The following is a 20,187-nucleotide window of genomic DNA, read 5'->3' as shown; positions in this document are numbered from 1 at the left end:
TCCTGCAGAATCAAACCCTGATTTCTCTTGCTTAACAGAATTCACTGGCTGATGGGGTGGGCTCTCTGTGCTAACAGCTATTAGCAAGTCCTCCCTTTCCCAGCCAAGCAAGTAATTTGCACTACCCCAGACCAGAGCCAGTCCACCAGTTTTCATATCCTTAACTGCTATAATTTCCAAGGCTGGACTCTGCCTTAAAGAGATACCACACAAATCCAAAGAGTCTGCGGGTGAGAGTTTGCTTGCTCTCCCCCGCATCCTCAAGCATTCAGCCATAAAACTGCTCTGCTCTGACACATCAGTAACCAAATCTGTCCTCAAACCCTGAAGCACAAACTGCTCGTTTAAAGAATCAGAAAGGAGACATTTCTGTTCCAACACCATTGTCTCCCCAACAAGTTGGCCCAACACAGCCACTTGGTTATAGGGCTGCCTCAATTCCTTAACAACTTTTACTTCCTCTGAGACCTTCTCAAAGCTACCCACACTGGATCTTTTAAAAGGACAGTCAGTGGATCCATTCGCAACAGACAATTTCTGGCTGCTAGGAACTGAAACTTCCTTGATTAAATCACTCTCACACCCTTCAGTTGCAGGGAACTGCTTGCACCGAGTACCATGAGGATTCCTTTCTCCAGGAGCTTTTCTAAGCAGCAAATCACCCCTCACAGAAATTCTGCCCTTACCCTCTTCACCTAGGGCTTGCTCTAAAGGAACACTTTCCTGAGCAACAACAGGCTCTGTCTGGGTTTTACTTGCATTCAGGATCACCTTTGGCCCATCAGGCAGATCTCTACACAATCCCCTTTCAGGCAAACCCATAGACTTCCTAGATAAAAGGTTAGAAATACTTCCCTTCTCTTTGCCACACACAAGCTTAGGAATTTTTTCCTTTTTGCTACAAGTTGTTAAACTGTCCGTAGGTACCACAACCAAACTACCTTTTCGCTCTCCTTGTGCCCTGGCTAGGGTATCACCCTGATCAGACAGAGTTGTTACACCCTTCTCCAACCACACATGAGCAACAGGCAAAATACAAGCACCAGAATTTTCTGGTCTCTGGGATTTTGCTAAGACACTAACTGGATGCAACCTAGTTATGGTGCCATTCTCCCCAGCAGATGCAAACTTGGGACCATTCCCTTCCTGGGCTCTAGTTGAATCCAGAACCAACTCTGAGACAGCTAAATTACTCTCAACCATCACAGGCCGAAAGGCACCTTCTGTCTGCTCCACAGACAAAAAAGAGTTGGAGACGCATTTTTCTTTACTAGACATACGGTTTGGGATTTCATTTCCCTTGTCCCAGCAAACCGGGCTGTTCACAGACAACTGCTTGGAGACTGGGGTAGCTTCCTCCATAGGCAAGTTAATACCCCTGACAGACACAGGCACATTTCCTTCACTGTCGCTATTCTTCGCACAGGAAACAGATAAGGTATAGGGACACTCATCTTCCACTCTCCTTGCCTCCCCAAACTGCTGACTAGATAAAGCCATCAGTTCACAAGACTGCCTAGACTCATCCAAAATCTCCTTGTTCTCCTCTCCCTTCGCTTGATCTAATTCCAGATTTACTTCTGAGACATTAGATGGACATTCAGAAACTTCATTCACAGCCAAACAGCTACTTTCCAAGGACAAGCTTTTGGAGAAACCCTCCATAGGCACAACCATAGGATCAATCCTCTCTTGTGCTTGGTTTGTATTAACTTGACTGACCATAGCTTTAATATCATTTCCAATCATGATATCCTTAGGGATTATGTCTTTTACTCCCACAACCATGGTGCCCTCCAAACCCTTCCATTTCAGGTGGATTTTAGCCAAAGGCACCCTGACAAAATACTTAGATAAGGCTACAACAGTTACATCTTCACCTGGCAAATAATCTTCCTTCCTGACAAGACTTGCTTTAACCAGAGTAATATCTGCTGCGGTGTCCCTCCATGCCATACACCTTACTCTATTCACTTCTGCACTGCTAATAAACTCTGCGTTATTTCCCCCATATTTAGCTTTAATGTGAGTTTTAAGGTCAAATTCTTCAGATACCACAGAAACAGCATTTGCACACAGGGCACCAATGCTGGGCTCTGTGTGGCTTGCCTGTGAGTTTACAACAACAGGGTTAGCATTGGCCATGGCATTTGGGGTTGCTGGTTTTGGGCTGCCCTTCAGTGTCGGGCAGTCTGGTCTCATGTGGCCCAGGATACCACAGTGATAGCATGTAACCTGTTCCGTCCTGGGATGTGAGTTCCTACCCTCCAGGCCCCCTTGAACTCCTTTAGAAGAGTCAGGTTTATTTTTAAATCCTTCCCTCCTCTTGAACTGGGGAGAATGGTGATTACTTTTCCCCGGGGTTTTACACCCTTCTCGAGCCCTGTTTTGGGTATGGGCATCCGCAATCTCTGCTGCCCGTAGGACTGACTCAGGGTCCCTGTCACACACAGCTGCTCTCACATTGTCCGGCACAATGTTTAAGAACTGTTCCAAAGTTATTAAATCCAGCAGTTTTTCAAAACTCCCATGAACCTTGGCTCCCACAACCCACTTTTTAACAAAACCCATCAGCTTATGAGCACATTCTACAAAAGTACAATCCTTAGACATTTTAAACTCTCTAAACTTAACTCTGTAAGATTCAGGAGTAACCTTGAATCGCCTTAACACAGAATCTTTAAACTGCCCATAATCCAAGGCTTCTTGTTCCCCCAAGTCATTGAATACCTCCCTGGCTTTTCCAGTCAGTCTGGTCAGCAGGACAGGCATTCGCTGACCCTCAGGGATCTGGTAGAGATTGCAGAGGCGTTCAAAGGTAGACAAAAACTCCTCTATATCCTCAGTATCATTGTAAATGGGACACATCCTTTCCCAGTTTTTCTCATGGTGGGGGGGAAGTGGAGTACCCGGTGGGGATGACTTTCTCCGCTCTTCCATTACTTGGAGCTGAAGTCTGGCCGTCTCCTGTTCAGCCACGAGCAGCTCTAGACGCCCCTTACGCGCTCTCTCTTCTCTCTCATCAGCCTCCTTCTCTAATTCTGCTATTTTTTGCTTCTCCAGCAATCGAAGATCTGCTAGCTTCTGTTCATGCTCAAATTGCAGTTGACTTGTCACCCTTTGCATTCTAATTTTTTCTGCCTCTTCTGCAGCCTCAGGTAAGGGCTGTACTCTTGCCCCCTGATCACTGGCTATTAACAGATTTCTCAGTTCTTGATTTGTAGCTTTCTTTCTAAAGCTTATCATCTTTTCTGAACACAAATTTTCCAGGGCTTTTTTGCCAAGTCCCTCATACGCTCTTTGCTCAGCCATTGCAGCAGCTCTTTAACCAACAAAACTCTCAATCCCAAAATTCAAATTTGGATAGCGTGGGGTTCTGACCCAAAGCTTAATTGACCTGGTTCTGTGGATCCAAGCACGACTACGCCACTGTGACAATGTGGTTCTGGCGGAACCCAACTGAGAGTGCCAACTCAGGACAAATTGCTCAAATAGGGCAGTTACAGCCCAAGGCTGGGGTTTTTCCACCTCTAAGGCAAACCAAACCAGCCAGACTAGGAGAACTTCGGTCTCACCCCACTGGCTAACCACAAGTCTCACAAGCAATCTCCTTAGACACTCCAGTTTCCCAGTATTACCACCAGTGCCACACGTTATGGGGACAAATGGTTATGAAAACCAATACCCCAGTAAAAGAAAAAAGGTTCTCCTGATCCCAAAGGACCAAGCCCCAGACCCAGGTCAATATACAAATCAGGTATTACCCATTAGAATCTAAAATCTAAAGGTTTATTCGTAAAAGGATTATACCTGATTTGGGTGCCACCACAGGACCTTGGTTGCAACAATGATCTATACGGTCCCAGTTTATGTCAATAACGTCACATAGGTGTTCATAGAATCATAGAATATCAGGGTTGGAAGGGACCTCAGGAGATCATCTAGTCCAACCCCCTGCTCAAAGCAGGACCAATTCCCAACTAAATCATCCCAGCCAGGGCTTTGTCAAGCCGGGCCTTAAAAACCTCCAAAGAAGGAGACTCCACCACCTCCCTAGGTAACGCATTCCAGTGCTTCACCATCCTCCTAGAGAAAAAGTGTTTCCTAATATCCAACCTAGACCTCCCCCACTGAAACTTGAGACCATTGCTCCTTGTTCTGTCATCTGCCACCACTGAGAACAGCCGAGCTCCATCCTCCTTGGAACCCCCCTTCAGGTAGTTGAAGGCTGCTATCAAATCCCCCCTCATTCTTCTCTTCTGGAGACTAAACAATCCCAGTTCCCTCAGTCTCTCCTCATAAGTCATGTGCTCCAGACCCCTAATCATTTTTGTTGCCCTCCGCTGGACTCTTTCCAATTTTTCCACATCCTTCTTGTAGTGTGGGGCCCAAAACTGGACACAGTACTCCAGATGAGGCCTCACCAATGTCGAATAGAGGGGAACGATCACGTTCCTCGATCTGCTGGCAATGCCCCTACTTATACAGCCCAAAATGCCGTTAGCCTTCTTGGCAACAAGAGCACACTGTTGACTCATATCCAGCTTCTTGTCCACTGTGATCCTAGGTCCTTTTCTGCAGAACTGCTACCTAGCCATTCGGTCCCTAGTCTGTAGCAGTGCATGGGATTCTTCCGTCCTAAGTGCAGGACTCTGCACTTGTCCTTATTGAACCTCATCAAGTTTTTTTTGGCCCAATCCTCTAATTTGTCTAGGTCCCTCTGTATCCGATCCCTACCCCCTAGTGTATCTACCACGCCTCCTAGTTTAGTGTCATCTGCAAACTTGCTGAGGGTGCAGTCCACACCATCCTCCAGATCATTAATAAAGATATTAAACAAAACCGGCCCCAGGACCGACCCTTGGGGCACTCCGCTTGAAACCGGCTGCCAACTAGACATGGAGCCATTGATCACTACCCGTTGAGCCCGACAATCTAGCCAGCTTTCTATCCACCTTACAGTCCATTCATCCAGCCCACACTTCTTTAACTTGGCGGCAAGAATACTGTGGGAACCGTATCAAAAGCTTTGATAAAGTCAAGGAATAACACATCCACTGCTTTCCCCTCATCCACAGAGCCAGTTATCTCCTCATAGAAGGCAATCAGGTTAGTCAGGCACGACTTCCCCTTGGTGAATCCATGCTGACTGTTCCTGATCACTTTCCTCTCCTCTAAATGTTTCATAATTGATTCCTTGAGGACCTGCTCCATGATTTTTCCAGGGACTGAGGTGAGGCTGACTGGCCTGTAGTTCCCCGGATCCTCCTTCTTCCCTTTTTTAAAGATGGGCACTACATTAGCCTTTTTCCAGTCATCCGGGACCTCCCCTGATCGCCATGAGTTTTCAAAAATAATGGCTAATGGCTCTGCAATCTCACCCGCCAACTCCTTTAGCACCCTCGGATGCAGCGCATCCGGCCCCATGGACTTGTGCACGTCCAGTTTTTCTAAATAGTCCCGAACCACTTCTTTCTCCACAGAGGGTTGGTCACCTTCTCCCCATGCTGTGCTGCCCAGTGCAGTAGTCTGGGAGCTGACCTTGTTCGTGAAGACAGAGGCAAAAAAAAGCATTGAGTACATTAGCTTTTTCCACATCCTCTGTAAGGGGCCCACACTTTCCTTGACTTTCTTCTTGTTGCTAACATACCTGAAGAAACCCTTCTTGTTACTCTTAACATCTCTCGTTAGCTGCAACTCCAAGTGCGATTTGGCCTTCCTGATTTCACTCCTGCATGCCTGAGCAATATTTTTATACTCCTCCCTGGTCATTTGTCCAATCTTCCACTTCTTGTAAGCTTCTTTTTTGTGTTTAAGATCAGCAAGGATTTCACTGTTTAGCCAAGCTGGTCGCCTGCCATATTTACTATTCTTTCTACACATGGGGATGGTTTGTTCCTGCAACCGCAATAAGGATTCTTTAAAATACAGCCAGCTCTCCTGGACCCCTTTGCCCTTCATGTTATTCTCCCAGGGGATCCTGCCCATCTGTTCCCTGAGGGAGTCAAAGTCTGCTTTTCTGAAGTCCAGGGTCCGTATTCTGCTGCTCTCCTTTCTTCCTTGTGTCAGGATCCTGAACTCGACCATCCCATGGTCACTGCCTCCCAGGTTCCCATCCACTTTTGCTTCCCCTACTAATTCTTCCCTGTTTGTGAGCAGCAGGTCAAGAAAAGCTCTGCCCCTAGTTGGTTCCTCCAGCATTTGCACCAGGAAATTGTCCCCTGGTGTTTGCAAATTAAGCAATCAATTATTTGCTCCATTATCTTTCTGGGTACAGAAGTTAAGCTGGCTGGTCTGTAATTCCCTGGGTTGTCCTTATTTCCCTTTTTATAGATGGGCACTAGATTTGCCCTTTTCCAGTCTTCTGAAATCTCTCCCATCTTCTATGACTTTTCAAAGATAATCGCTAATGGCTCAGATATCTCCTCAGTCAGATCCTTGAGTATTCTAGGATGCATTTCATCAGGCCCTGGTGACTTGAAGACGTCTAACTTGTCTATGGTGACAAAGAATCCTGTGGCACCTTATAGCCTAACAGACGTATTGGAGCATAAGCTTTCGTGGGTGAATCCCCACTTCGTCAGATGGTGGTGATTGGACGTCTGTTAGTCTATAAGGTGCCACAGGACTCTGTTGCTTTTTACAGATCCAGACTAACATGGCTACCCCTTTGATATTTAACTTGTCTAAGTAATTTTTGACTTTTTCTTTCCCTATCTTAGACTCTGATCCTACCTCATTTTTACTGGCATTCACTATGTTCGACGACCAGTCACCACCAGCCTTCTTGGTGAAAACCGAAACAAAGAAGTCCTTAACACCTCTGCCATTTCCACATTTTCTGTTATTGTCTTTTCCCCTCATTGAGTAACCGGCCTACCTTGTCCTTGGTCTTCCTCTTCTAATGTATTTGTAGAATGTTTTCTTGTTATCCTTTATGTCCCTGGCTAGTTTGATCTCGTTTTGTGCCTTGGCCTTTCTAATTTTCTAACTGCCAACTGTCTTCAGTTGTTTTTCCCCTTAGACTTGCTTCCCAGGGGATCTGACCTGCCAACTCCCTGAGTTTGCTGAAGTCGCCTCCTTGAAATCCATTGTCTTTAGTGTGGTGTTCCCAAACTACCCCGAGCTTGGGAACTGTCCCGTCGATGTGCCAGACCCCCAAGGGGTCCCACTTGGCCTCAACTCTTCCCGAGTCGGAACCTCTGGGGCTCCAGGCCCCCTGCTTCACCCCAGGAGCTCTGATGCACTTTGTCATTGTCTCTTCGGATTTTCCAGTGTTATGGGATCGCCTCAACCACTCCTTTGCAATGACCCGTCCGGGCTCAGACAGGCAGGAGACAGTCTCCCAGCCTGTCTTGAGAGCACACACTCCTTTTACCCCTCTGGGTAAACATGCAAAATATAGGGAAACTGAAGCACACATAGGGGGTCATAAAAATATTACAGAACGTTTCCCCTTGGTCACAGTCCCGGAGCACGTAGAAGCTGGGTGGGGACGGGACGGACAACAGAGCTGTGAGGACCTGGAGTACTGTTAGGAAGGGCTGGATCCAGCTGGAAATGTTTCCCAGGGCAGGGCCAGCTCCCCCCCACCCCACCCCCAAAGCAGCCGCTGCTTAGAGTCCTTCGTGACCCAGGGAAATGCTCGCCCCTGGGCTCTTGGGTGTCTGCTTTCATGGAGCCCAGCCCAGCCTCTCCACAGGGAGCTCACTGAGTGGTGCCTGCCGGGGAGGGACTGGCAAGGAAACCAAAGCCCGGCAGTTCTAGGGCAGCCAGTCACTCCACACGGGAGCCCAGGGAGCAGAGAGACTGACACCCCTGGAGCCTGGCCGTGGTGACAGCTTTGGGGGCTCTGTAGTGAGGGGCCTGGCAGCAGCTCGTGGGGGGTCAGCAGAGGGACCAGCCAGGGGCCCAGAGCAGGACCTGGGGGCGAGGCCCGTGCCATGCCATCCCTGCTCTGGGGCATGCTACACAAGGTGGCAGAGGGTTCACAGACCAAGGGAGCTGGAAGCCAGGACTCCTGGGTTCTGGGAGGGGGGTGGGGTCTGGTAGGTCAGGGAGGTCTGGGAGTCCAGACCCCCGGGTTCTAACCCACCAGACCCCCCTCCCCTCCCAGAGCCGGGGAGAGGGTCGGTGGGTTAGAACAGGGGGGCTGGGAGCCCGGACTCCTGGGTTCTCTCCCTGGCTCTGGGAGGGAAGTGGGGTCTAGTGGTTGGAGCTGGGGGCTGGGAGCCAGGACTCCTGGGTTCTCTCCCTGGCTCTGGGAGGGGAGTGGGGTCTAGTGGTTGGAGCCGGGGGCTGGGAGCCAGGACTTCTGGGTTCTCTCCCTGGCTCTGGGAGGGGAGTGGGGTCTACTGGTTGGAGCCGGGGGCTGGGAGCCAGGACTCCTGGGTTCTCTCCCTGGCACTAGGAGGGGAGTGGGGTTTAGTGGTTAGAGCAGGGGGCTGGGAGCCAGGACTCCTGGGTTCTCTCCCTGGCTCTGGGAGGGGAGTGGGGGCTGGTGGGTTAGAGCAGGGGGCTGGGAGCCCGGACTCCTGGGTTCTCTCCCTGGCTCTGGGAGGGGAGTGGGGGCTGGTGGGTTAGAGCAGGGGGGGCTGGGAGCCAGGACTCCTGGGTTCTCTCCCTGGCTCTGGGAGGGGAGTGGGTGGGGCTCTGGGATTAGCAGGTTTGCCGCGTGCTGTAGCTGCGGGGCAGGGCTGTTATTGCAGCCGTGCTGCCTGTGTTTTTTGGCAGCGTTTCCCTGTGGTGCCGGCGGGGTTCAGGCCGGCGTCGCAGGGCTGGGGCTGCTGCGGCCCGAGGAGAGTCGTGGTGAGATATGGCCCTTGAGGAGGGGGCAGGTTAGGCACAGGCCCAGTGCCCTGGAAATGCCCCGAGGAGCTGCCGCCAGCGGGGCTGCAGCGGTGAAATCCGGGCGGGTGTCAGCTCCCCGCTGAGTGCTGAGGGGATGGGAGGGAGAGGCCCGGCTCAGCCACCGTGAAATGGTTAATCCGGCATTCCTCTGCCCCCGCCATCCCTGCAGGGTGCCCAGCCCAGCCCAGCCCGGAGCAGTCGGGGCCTTGAGACGGGCTGAGATTAGTCGGAGCGGAGCGAAGGTCCTTGCTGCGCTATCTCCTCGCTGGCTGCTTGCCCGTAGGAAGTGGGTGAGGGGGCAGCCCTGGGCCGAGGGCACCTTGTCGTAGCTGGCTGGGCTGTGGCATGTGACCCCTCCCCGTGTGCCGTGCCAGCCCCTGGCACTGGGGCCGGGGCAGAGTCGGTAGAGCTGCCCCCCCCCTCGCTGCTCACCAACCCCTCTCTTCTCTTCCAGCTCGGCGGCTGTGCGCGATGGTGGCGGGGACCGAGGTGTGTGCTGGAGGTGCCGGGTGCCGGTGAGTGCTGCTGGCGCAGCCCCTGCATGGCCCGGGGCAGGTAGAGCCGAGTGCCGGGCCGGCACAGCTGGCATGGCCGGCCTGGGCAGAGCCGGCGGGCGCAGGAGGCTGTAGCGCGGCCGGCCGGCAGCGTTGCCATGGCGTTCACGGTGGCGGATTACACTGTCTTCGTGCTGCTGCTGGTGCTCTCCTCCGCCATCGGGCTGTTCTACGCGCTGAGCGGCGGCCGGCAGCGCACGGTGCAGGAGTTCCTGCTGGCCAACCGCAGCATGAGCTTTCTGCCCGTGGCCCTGTCCTTGCTGGCCACCTTCCAGTCAGCCGTGGCCATCCTGGGCGTGCCGGCCGAGATCTACCGCTTCGGCACCGAGTACTGGTTCCTGGGCTGCTGCTACTTCCTGGGCCTCCTGATCCCGGCGCATGTCTTCATCCCTGTCTTCTACCGCCTCCACCTCACCAGCACCTACGAGGTGACCGCCTGGCGGGCAGGGCAGGGCCGTGGGGCAGGACGGTGGGTGGGCTGGGTGATGGAGCAGGTGGAGGGCAGGGTGAGAAGGCAGGTGGAGGCGGAGCGATGGGCTAGGTGGGGGACAGGATGATGGGCTGGTGAGGGGGCAGGTGCGGGGCAGGGCTATGGGCTGGTGAGGGGACAGGAGGGGGGCAGGGAAATGGGCCAGTGATGGGCATCACCAGCCAATTCACGGAGCAGGATCGGGCATCGTGGGCCCAGAAGGGGGCAGAAGCGAGCCCCGTACACAAAGCCTGTCTGCCCCCCCATGCAGCACCGCCCCGCTCACCCGCTTGCCTCTCCCTTCTCCCCTGTCAGTACCTGGAGCTGCGCTTTAACAAGGCTGTGCGTGTGTGTGGCACCGTGACCTTCATCTTCCAGATGGTGAGCGCGTCTCTCTGCCCCCCTCCGCCCCCCGGCTCCGCTCTGGGCCCCCGGCACGGATGGGTGGCTGGGCTCTGCTGGGGGGTGAGGGGGCCGATATGGGGCAGGCTGCACTACAGGCCCCAGCGCGCAGTGGGGTCAGAGATCTCCCAACCCAGGCACACGGAATGCTGGGAGCTGCAGCTGGTCACCCCGGCTCTGCCCAGACGCCCGCGGGGCCTGCTGGGGCTGAGTGCGCCCGCGGGAGCCCCCGGGATGGGACGGGCAGGTGCTTGGGGCTGGAGCTCAGTGTCTCAGCCAGAGCCCCCGTGGCCGTGTGCTCGGGTCGGTTCCCATTGGGGTGGGAGGGACAGTGGCCGCTCAGGGTCCCTGGGCGCAGGCAGCACGGGCGCAAGCGTTTCACCCTCAGAGAGCCGCCCTGGGCCGTGGTCTCACCCAGCACAGGGAGCCTCTTGGCCAGGGCCGGGCTGGCAGGGGGCTGCACCTGGGGCATGAGGGGCTTCTCAGAAGGTGGGACAGGAGGGGGCCTGCCCCACATCACCCTGCCCCACACCCGGCTCTGAGGAGTGCTGCTAATCCTTGTGCTTCCTGGGTGTTGAATTCCTCCCACCCTCCATCAGCCTGGTCCCACTGGGCCCTGCGCCAGCTGGTGCCAGCAGATCGAGGAACGTGATCGTTCCCCTTTATTCGACATTGGTGAGGCCTCATCTGGAGTACTGTGTCCAGTTTTGGGCCCCACACTACAAGAAGGATGTGGAAAAATTGGAAAGAGTCCAACGGAGGGCAACAAAAATGATTAGGGGTCTGGAGCACATGACTTATGAGGAGAGGGTGAGGGAACTGGGATTGTTTAGTCTCCAGAAGAGAAGAGTGAGGAGGGATTTGATAGCAGCCTTCAACTACCTGAAGGGGGGTTCCAAAGAGGATGGAGCTCGGCTGTTCTCAGTGGTGGCAGGTGACAGAACAAGGAGCAATGGTCTCAAGTTGCAGTGGGGGAGATCTAGGTTGGATATTAGGAAACACTATTTCACTAGGAGGGTGGTGAAGCACTGGAATGGGTTACCTAGGGAGCTGGTGGAATCTCCTTCCTTAGAGGTTTTTAAGGCCCGGCTTGACAAAGCCCTGGCTGGGATGATTTAGTTGGGAATTGGTCCTGCTTTGAGCAGGGGGTTGGACTAGATACCTCTTGAGGTCCCTTCCAACCCTGATATTCTACGATTCTATGGTGGGGGGCACTGCCTGGTCCCGCCGGGCCCTGCGCCGGCTGGTGGGGGGCACTGCCTGGTCCCGCCGGGCCCTGCGCCGGCTGGTGGGGGTCACTGCCTGGTCCCGCCGGGCCCTGCGCCGGCTGGTGGGGGGCACTGCCTCTGTTCCGTGTCTCTCTGGCTGGCTCAGGCCACCTGGGCCCCGTAACTGCTGCTGCTTCTCTCCCCTGCAGGTGATTTACATGGGGGTCGTTCTCTATGCGCCGGCGCTGGCTCTCAATGCAGGTAACTCAGGGAGGGCGGGGTCCTGAGCCCGGGGGCGGGAGGGATGAACAGAGGGGGGCGCAGGATAAACGTACCGAAGCCAGTGGCTGAGGGATATTGGGAGCAGCTCTTCTAACACAGGAACAAGGGGACATTCAGTGACCTTGATGAGAGGAAAGAGGTTTTCACCCAAGGTGCCCACAGCCTGTGGAACTCACTGCCACTGGGTGTCACTGAGCTCAAGATTTTAGCGAGATTCACAGTGGGATGGGACATTTCTCTGGCTCACGGAATATCCAGCGCTAGGCTGGTGAGCCTGACGCTGTCTGGCAGGGAGATTAAACCTCCTGCTTACCACCACCCTGGTAAGCAGCCCCTCGGGGTGGGGGAGAACAGGTGACTCCACACCTGCAGATAGGGGGTTCTCACATCTGGACCATGGCTCGGACCCGGGCTGCATCCCCTGCCAAGCGCCTGTGGCTCTGAGCACGTAACGCCCGGCCCAGCACTGCAGTGGCCCAAGGCCGGAGCGCCGTGTGCCAAGCCAAGGTGGCTCGTCACCACTGCTCCAGGGGCCTGGCGGGGAGCTGTGGGGGCACAACACCTCCCCCACCCCCAGCAGGAGCGAGGTGCAGCAGGGCCATGCGGCTCACGCACCTCTCGCTGTGAGGGGAGGCCCGTTCCCAGGCGGGCGGGGGCTGTTCCCTCCCAAGCATGCCCGGCGTGAGTGGGGGCAGCAGGCTGGGGGGCCAGGCCCAGGACTGGGGTTTCTAGGGCGCTGGCTGCCTGGCCCCCACCCTTTCCTGATGGCTGGTGTTTTGCTTGCAGTGACTCAGTTTGACCTCTGGGGGGCGGTGCTGACCATGGGCCTGGTCTGCACCCTGTACACCACCCTGGTAAGCGCTGGCTCCCGCCCATGCGGGGTGGGGGCACCGGGAGCTGCTCTGGGAACCCTGGGAGAGGCAGGGCTGGGGCTGGGAGGCGAGACAGGAGCGGACACGCGTTCCCCATGGCCCAGGGTCTGTCGGCGCCCAGCCTGGCCCGGGGCAGGAAGTACCAGCAGGCAGAGGAGTGACAGAGAGACCCCTTGGGGTCCCAGCTAGGCAGCTCCCTGTGTGCCCGGGGCCGGGCTGCCTCTGAACCCCCCAGGGATGGGGCATCCAGCCCTTTCCCCTCGCCCTGCCGGGGAGCAGCCCCCAGCCCTTCCCCCAGCCGGACCCGTCTCCCTGCTTTGGAGTGTCTCCAGAGAGTCACCCTGACCCCCCCCTCTCACGTTCCCCCCCTGCCCTCTGGTGACGCCCCATGTCTGCCCCCAACCTGGTGTTGGTGCCCTGCCCCTCTGTGTCGAGGGTTCTTCTCCACCCCAGCTGTGCTGGGGGCTCACTGCCCCCCCTCCCCCGGAGCTCTGGGACTGGCCCCTGCTGGGTGGGGCTGATGCAGGGTGGCCCCCGCGCTCCTGGCCTGCGCTCAGAATCTGCTGTGGGCCCCGTTCCTTCCGCAGGGCGGGCTGAAGGCCGTCATATGGACCGACGTTTTCCAGACGCTGGTGATGTTCGCAGGGCAGCTGGCCGTCATCGTGGTGGGCACCGTCAAGGTGGGCGGCATGGGGCGGGTCTGGCAGCTGGCGGCTGATCAGGGGAAGATCTCTGGAATCGAGTAAGTGGAACCGTGGAGACCCCGCAGGTCCCCCGGCTGTCACACCCTGTAACGTCTGCCTGGTGCCCCATCCCGTGCCCGCTCAGCCCTGGTTAAGGGGGTGGTGGGGAGAACTCAGCCCACTCCCGTGGGACCTGCCTGTGCTGCGGGTCAGGGAAGGCCTGGGGGGCACTAGACAAGCCACGGTCCGACACCGGCCCTGCTTTGGGCAGGGGAAACGGTCCCATAGAGCAGAGCAGGGAGCCATGGGGGGCAGCCGCACTGTGCTCCCAGCCCCGAGTGCTCTGTGGGGGCCGGGACCCCTCACTCCCAGCCCCACCAGCTCAGATTCCAGCACTTGCCCGTCTGTCTCGCTGCAGCCTCAACCCCGACCCCTTTGAGCGTCACACCTTCTGGACCCTGGCCGTCGGGGGCGTCTTCATGATGCTGTCGCTGTACGGCGTGAACCAGGCCCAGGTGCAGCGCTACCTCAGCTCCCGCACCGAGCGGGAGGCTGTGCTGTGAGTACGGGGGGCAGGGGGAGCCATGGCGCGCGGCTGGGCAGAGTCCCGCCAGGGGCCTGGGCAGGAGCAGGTGGCTGTTGGGCCCTGGGCAGCTGGGAGGTGCTCCAGAGGGGCAGGGACCCCAACAGCCAAGGCCTTCAGAGCTCCCTCTGGCCCCTACAGCCTGCCCTGTCCGGGGAGCGCTGGGCCCGGCTCCTGCTGGCGGGGGGCTCTGGAGAACTGGTCCCAAGGGTTCCTGCCTGCACGCGCCCCTGTAACACCCCTCGTCCCTCGCAGCTCCTGTTACGCCGTCTTCCCCTGCCAGCAGGTGGTGCTCGGCCTCAGCTGCCTCACGGGCCTGGTCATGTTTGCCTATTACCAGGAGCATCCGCTCACGGCAGCCCAGAGCCAGGCCTCCTCGGACCAGGTGAGTGCGGGCTGGGCCCGGGATCCACCCCTCCCCTAAAGCCAGGGCCCCCTCCTGGGGATTCCCGACTGCGAGAGCTCTGGGCTGCTTTCTTCCTCGCTTGGAGACGGCCCCTCGGCCTTGCTCCCAAGGGCTCGCTGCTAGAAGGGAAACCTTCCCAGCTGCCTGATGCCTGCCTGAGTCAGCAGAGAGCCTGCGACGCTGGCTCTGGGCAGGGGAACGGTACCATGCAGCCCCGAGGCGTTAACTCTGAAACCCAACGATGGCGGCTCTGAGTGATGATGACGCTGCTAGCGACGGCTGCTGATTGTTTTCACGTGCTGTCCATTTCCATGGGTGCCCCTGCCCTCTCGCCCCCCTCAGCGAATCGGTGCCCTCCCCTCCCCTCCCCCGGCCGGCGCCCTGACCTCCCGTGCCCTCCTCTCCCTTCCCCTCCCCCGGCCGGCGCCCTGACCTCCCGTGCCCTCTCCCCTCCCCCAGCCGGCGCCCTGACCTCCCGTGCCCTCTCCCCTCCCCTGGCAGGCTGGCGCCCTGACCAGCCTCCTGCCTTTGCAGGAGGTTAAGTCCATGAATGGCTATTAGCCAGGACGGGTAAGGAATGGTGTCCCTAGCCTCTGTTTGTCAGAGGATAGAGATGGACGGCAGGAGAGAGATCACTTGATCATTGCCTGTTGGGTTCACTCCCTCTGGGGCACCTGGCATTGGCCACTGTCGGCAGACAGGATACTGGGCTGGACGGACCTTTGGTCTGACCCGGTACGGCCGTTCTTATGTTCTGCAGCTGGTTCTATACTTCGTCATGGACGTCCTGAAGGACCTGCCCGGCCTGCCCGGCCTCTTCGTCGCCTGCCTCTTCAGCGGCTCCCTGAGGTGAGTGCCCAGTGCCCAGTGCTGAGAGTCCCCTGCGTCCAGGCTGGGTGTGACGGGAGCAGGCCCCTCCCAGCCGACCCCAGCTCCTCTCTCTGCCTTGCAGCACAATTTCCTCGGCCTTCAACTCCCTGGCCACGGTGACCATGGAGGACCTGATCCACCCCTACTTCCCCGGCCTGCGGGAGTCCCGTGCCACACTGCTCTCCAAGCTGCTGGGTGAGTCGCGCTCCTGCAGGCCACGCGGCTCCCTGCTGGGGGGTCTGTGCCACGCTGCCGGGGGGAGGGGCGTCCTCCCAGCCCCTGATCCGCTGTCAGGTCCCAGTGGCCATGCAAAGAAAGACGCCGAGCCAGCCCCGGGCCGGCAGATCTGTGGGAGCTCTTCCCCATCTGGATCTGCTTCCCCAGCCCCCGCTCTGCCAGTGCCCTCTAGTCCTGACCCGGAGCCCCTGCCAGCCCTGCCCTGTCCCCCCCCAGCCCTGCCGGTGCCCCTCACTCCTGACCCGCAGCCCCTGCTAGCCCAGCCCTCCCCACCCCCATCTCTGCCGGTGCCCCTCACTCCCGACCCGCAGCCCCCGCTAGCCCAGCCCTCCCCTCCCCCCAGCTCTGCCGGTGCCCCTCACTCCCGACCCGCAGCCCCCTGCTAGCCCAGCCCTGTCCCCCCCCCAGCTCTGCCGGTGCCCCTCACTCCCGACCCGCAGCCCCCTGCTAGCCCAGCCCTGTCCCCCCCCCCAGCTCTGCCGGTGCCCCTCACTCCCGACCCGCAGTCCCGTGCTAGCCCAGCCCTCCCCCCCCCCCCCCCCCAGCTCTGCCGGTGCCCCTCCCGACCCGCAGCCCCTGCCAGCCTAGCCTTGCCCCCCCCCCCGCTCTGCCGGTGCCCCTCACTCCCGACCCGCAGCCCCTGCCAGCCTAGCCTTGCCCCCCCCCCCCCCCCCCCGCTCTGCCGGTGCCCCTCACTCCCAACCTGCTGCCCCTGCTGCCCCAGGCTCCTGGCTGTGCCCTGCCCAGGGGCAGGTGGTTGTATTGAGTGATGCTGCAGCTTCTAACCCCCTTCTCCTCCCCAGCTCTCAGTTATGGCCTGCTCTGCCTGGGGATGGCCTACCTCTCCTCCATGATGGGCCCCATGTTGCAGGTAGGACATGACCCCCCCCAGGCTCATGACTTCCCGTGACAGAGACTCCACCATTCCCACTAGTTCAAACCAGCGAGTGACCCGGGCCCCAGGCTGCAGAGGGAGGCGAACCTCCCCCCACCCCCAGGTCTCTGCCAACCTGACCCGGGGAAAATTCCTTCCCCGCCCTAAATCCGGGGATCAGTCAGACCCTGGGCATGTGGCTGAGACCCACCAGCCAGACAGCTGGGAAAGAATTCTCTGCAGTGTCCCATCACCGGCCGCTGGGGGTATTTGCTGCTAGCGGTCGCAGATTGGTTCCATGCCATTGTCGGCAGCCCCGTCACACCATCCCCTCCATAAACTGATCACACTCAGCCTGGAAGCCAGTTCGGGGTTTTGCCCCCACTGCTCCCCTTGGGCGGCTGCTCCAGAACTTCACTCCTCTGGTGGTGAGAAACCTTCGTCTAAATTCAAGTCTAAACCTGTTGATGGCCAGTTTCTAGCCACGTGTTCTTGTGTCCTCATGGGCGCTTCGCTTCAATAACTCCTCTCCCAGCCTGGTGTTTGTCCCTGGGCTGGATTTAGAGAGAGCGATCGATCTCCCCTCGGCCTGCGTCTGGTCAGGCTAAACAAGCCCAGTTCGTTGAGTCTCCTCTCGTAAGGCAGGTTCTCCGTTCCTCCGATCAGCCTCGTCGCCCTTCTCTGCACCTCTTCCAGTCTGAGTTCATCTTTCTTACCCGCGGCAGAGCAGCCCTGCTCGCGGGTTCCAGCCGAGGGCTCACTAGTGCCTGGTATAATGATACTAGCACGTCCCCATCTCTCCGGGAAATCCCCCGCCTGACGCACCCTAGGACTGCATTAGCCTTTATCACAGCCGCATCACACTGGCAGCTCATAGTCTCCCCGTGATGGACCCATACACCCAGGTCTCTCCTCCTCCATTGCTTCCGCGGAGACGTCCCCAGCTCACCTCCCTGCACTTCCCTGTCCCTTGGCCTCTGCCTCTGAACGCCCGGCAGTGCCCAAAGGGGCTTGTTGCTAGTACATGTCTCCCTCTCTCTGTGTCCCAGCCTGCGGCAGGGAGCCCCGCTGCTCGGGGGCTGGGCCCTGGCTGCAGGGGTGACGCACTGTCTCCCCACAGGCTGCCATCAGCATCTTCGGCATGGTGGGCGGCCCACTGCTGGGACTCTTCTGCCTCGGAATGTTCTTCCCGTGTGCCAACCCCACCGTGAGTGTCCCTCCCTAGGGTCTGCGGGCCCCGGGCTGGGCCTGTGTCTGCCCCCATCCCCTTCGGGGCTGGCTGGGGCGGGGGGGCGCAGCAAGCTCAGTACTGGCCAGGCCCCAGCCGCTGTGAATCGCTGAGCTCCGCTGCAGCCGACACAGCACGGGGGAAACTGAGGCCGCGCCCAGCAGGGAGATGGATTCAGCTGGGGCATGGCCCCTCCACCATCTGGGCAGGGGTCTCGGTGCCTCCTCAGTGGGGTGGAGCAGCCCCTCGGGGTCAGGGAGGTCCCCGGAGCTGCACGGGCCACCCCTGACTGCTGTCCCCGTGTGCAGGGTGCGATCACCGGGCTGGCAGCCGGGCTGGCCATGGCCTTCTGGATCGGCATTGGGAGCCTGGTGTCCAACCTGCGGGCGGCCCCCTCGGCCCCACCGCTGTCCAACATCACCGACTTCCCGCAGGCCAGCAACCTGAGCACGGCCATCGCCACCACCCTGCTGACCTCGACCCCGGCCCCAAAGCGGTGAGTGGGGGAGCCGTGCTGCAGGGGGGTCTGGCCCCAGCCCGTCCCTGAGCATCTTGGCCACGGGGGAGGGTGCTGGGGACTGGGCTCCGCGGGGGGAGGGTGCTGGGGACTGGGCTCCGCGGGGGGAGGGTGCTGGGGACTGGGCTCCGCGGGGGGAGGGTGCTGGGGACTGGGCTCCGCGGGGGGAGGGTGCTGGGGACTGGGCTCCGGTACCTGCCGGCCGTGGGGGAGGGTGCTGGGGACTGGGCTCCGCGGGAGGAGGGTGCTGGGGACTGGGCTCCGCGGGGGGAGGGTGCTGGGGACTGGGGTTCGTGGGGGGAGGGTGCTGGGGACTGGGGTCCGGTGCCTGTCGGCCGTGGGGGGAGGGTGCTGGGGACTGGGCTCCGGTGCCTGCCGGCCGTGGGAGGAGGGTGCTGGGGACTGGGCTCCGCGGGGGGAGGGTGCTGGGGACTGGGGTCCGGTGTCTGCCAGGCGCAGGGGAGGGTGCTGTGTCCCCGCTGGAGGCTGCTGGGAGATCAAAGGAGCATCCCCCGAAGGGGTGCAGAGGCGTGAACCTCCTGCCGGGCTGCAGACGGAGGCACGCGGGGCCCTGGGCCCGCCGAGGGAGCAGAGACGTCCAGCGGCGGCTGGAGCCTGTGCGGGTGCCAGGTCCCCAGCTGCCCCCTAACCCGGCTGTTCCCTCCACAGCCTCTCGGGGCTCCAGAAATTCTACAGCCTGTCGTACATGTGGTACAGCGCCCACAACTCCACCACCGTCATCCTGGTGGGCCTGTTGGTCAGCCTGCTCACGGGTACGTGTGTGGGGGCTCCTGACTGTGCACGGGGGGGGTGAGAGGTTCTCATGGATCCAGAGGATCTGGCTACACCCCAGTTCTGAGCACGCCCTGGTGTGCCAGTCCCACAAGAGGAGGGCTCCTGCCTCAGCCCATCGCCCTGCCCAGCATGTCCCGCTGAGCCAGATGCCCGGGAGAGACTCGGCCGCTCTGCAGGGACCCCTGCGCCCGCCAGTGCCTGCAGGGACACCAGGCAGCCTATCCCCCAGAGCAGCTCTCGTGGGGGGCCCTTGGCTTGGCCCAGGGAAGTCGGGGTTAAGTCCCTGCTGGCCGACGCTAGGGCTGTTAGAGCCAGCCTGCTCCAGGAACCAGATCCCTGCCTGCCGGAGCGTCCCACTGTCCATGGGTCTGTCCTGGGCTCCCACTGTCTGCCTGGTCGCGGCTTCGGCGGTGCTGCGCCCCCACCTCCTGTCTCCTACCCAAGAGCAGCCCCCACAGGCTGGCAGCCCTGAGCCCGGCGGGTCGTGGCCAGGCCCGTAGGTCAGGGACAGGACAGAAAATCCCACTCTCGGCTGTGTGGGGGCGGGAGGGAGGGGCTGAGGGGCGGGGGAATGAAGGGCTCGTGGCTGCGGGCGGAGCTCAGGTTTGGGGCCCCCCAGGCTCCCTGTTAGGCTGGGGACTGGATGCCCATGACCGGAGAGCAGAGGCTACGGCCCAGCATTCAGCGCTGCCCTTGGGGGGCGTCTGTCCTGAGGCCAGGGGCTGCGGTCTGCCCCAGGCACAGCCATGGGTGCCGTGTGGCTGCGGGCTCCTGGCCGTGGCCGGTCCAGGCTGGGTTGCCTCAGGGGAGAATAGACCCAACCCTGCCTCCCCGGCACCGGGGGTCTCTGCGCGCCAGGCCTGGGGAAGGGCAGGCTGAAGTGGGGACGTAGGGCCTGGCCTGGCACCAGGAGCAGGACAGTCTGAGGGGCGCAGGGGCCCGTGTAACCCCCTGTGCTCTGTCCCTCGCCCTGGCAGGTCCCACCAAGGGAGCGACCGTCAACCCTCGCACTATCTACCCCGTGCTGCCCCGCCTGCTCTGCTGTCTGCCCCAGAGGTACCGGAAACGGCTGACCTGTGGGGTGGGCTGCTCCGCTGAGGTGAGTGGCTGGGAGCCCTGTGAGTGCGGCAGGGCAGGCCGGGACCCCAGTTACCGTCCCTGCCCGGCGACGCGCCCCCACGTTATTCCATATAGTTCCCGCCCAAGCCCCCGTCGTCGCCGGGCACAGCCCCTGTCGCGGGACTGCTCTCGGGGGGGCCGGTCGGCTCCACAGGCCTGGAGCTGGGCACGGCCGGGGAGGCTCGGCTGGTCCTTGTTTCATCCAGACTAGGCCCCATGGCAGCTCCGTCTCCCACCC

General features: G+C 59.6%; 1 protein-coding gene across 3 annotated transcripts in view; it reads left to right on the top strand.

Moving 5' to 3' along the window:
* The window catches only part of SLC5A6 (solute carrier family 5 member 6), a 36,302-nt gene that overhangs the window by 8,965 nt on the left and 7,150 nt on the right, over window positions 1–20,187 (top strand). For 2 of the 3 annotated variants that reach the window (XM_054022092.1, XM_054022094.1), the window contains exons 2-15: window positions 9,305–9,832; window positions 10,189–10,254; window positions 11,693–11,744; window positions 12,552–12,619; window positions 13,225–13,379; window positions 13,739–13,879; window positions 14,159–14,288; window positions 15,070–15,158; window positions 15,262–15,374; window positions 16,220–16,287; window positions 17,411–17,497; window positions 17,827–18,014; window positions 18,705–18,808; window positions 19,808–19,929. In XM_054022092.1, coding sequence (XP_053878067.1) covers window positions 9,503–9,832; window positions 10,189–10,254; window positions 11,693–11,744; window positions 12,552–12,619; window positions 13,225–13,379; window positions 13,739–13,879; window positions 14,159–14,288; window positions 15,070–15,158; window positions 15,262–15,374; window positions 16,220–16,287; window positions 17,411–17,497; window positions 17,827–18,014; window positions 18,705–18,808; window positions 19,808–19,929 — 1,713 coding nt within the window. In that variant the 5' untranslated portion in view covers window positions 9,305–9,502. Of the gene's footprint in view, window positions 1–8,723; window positions 8,809–9,304; window positions 9,833–10,188; window positions 10,255–11,692; window positions 11,745–12,551; window positions 12,620–13,224; window positions 13,380–13,738; window positions 13,880–14,158; window positions 14,289–15,069; window positions 15,159–15,261; window positions 15,375–16,219; window positions 16,288–17,410; window positions 17,498–17,826; window positions 18,015–18,704; window positions 18,809–19,807; window positions 19,930–20,187 lie in introns of those variants that run through there. The other variant, XM_054022093.1, reaches the window with a different exon arrangement.

This window comes from Malaclemys terrapin, chromosome 3 (assembly GCF_027887155.1).
Source record: "Malaclemys terrapin pileata isolate rMalTer1 chromosome 3, rMalTer1.hap1, whole genome shotgun sequence".
NCBI lineage: Eukaryota > Metazoa > Chordata > Testudines > Emydidae > Malaclemys > Malaclemys terrapin.
This window is presented reverse-complemented; position numbering and strand designations above follow the sequence as displayed.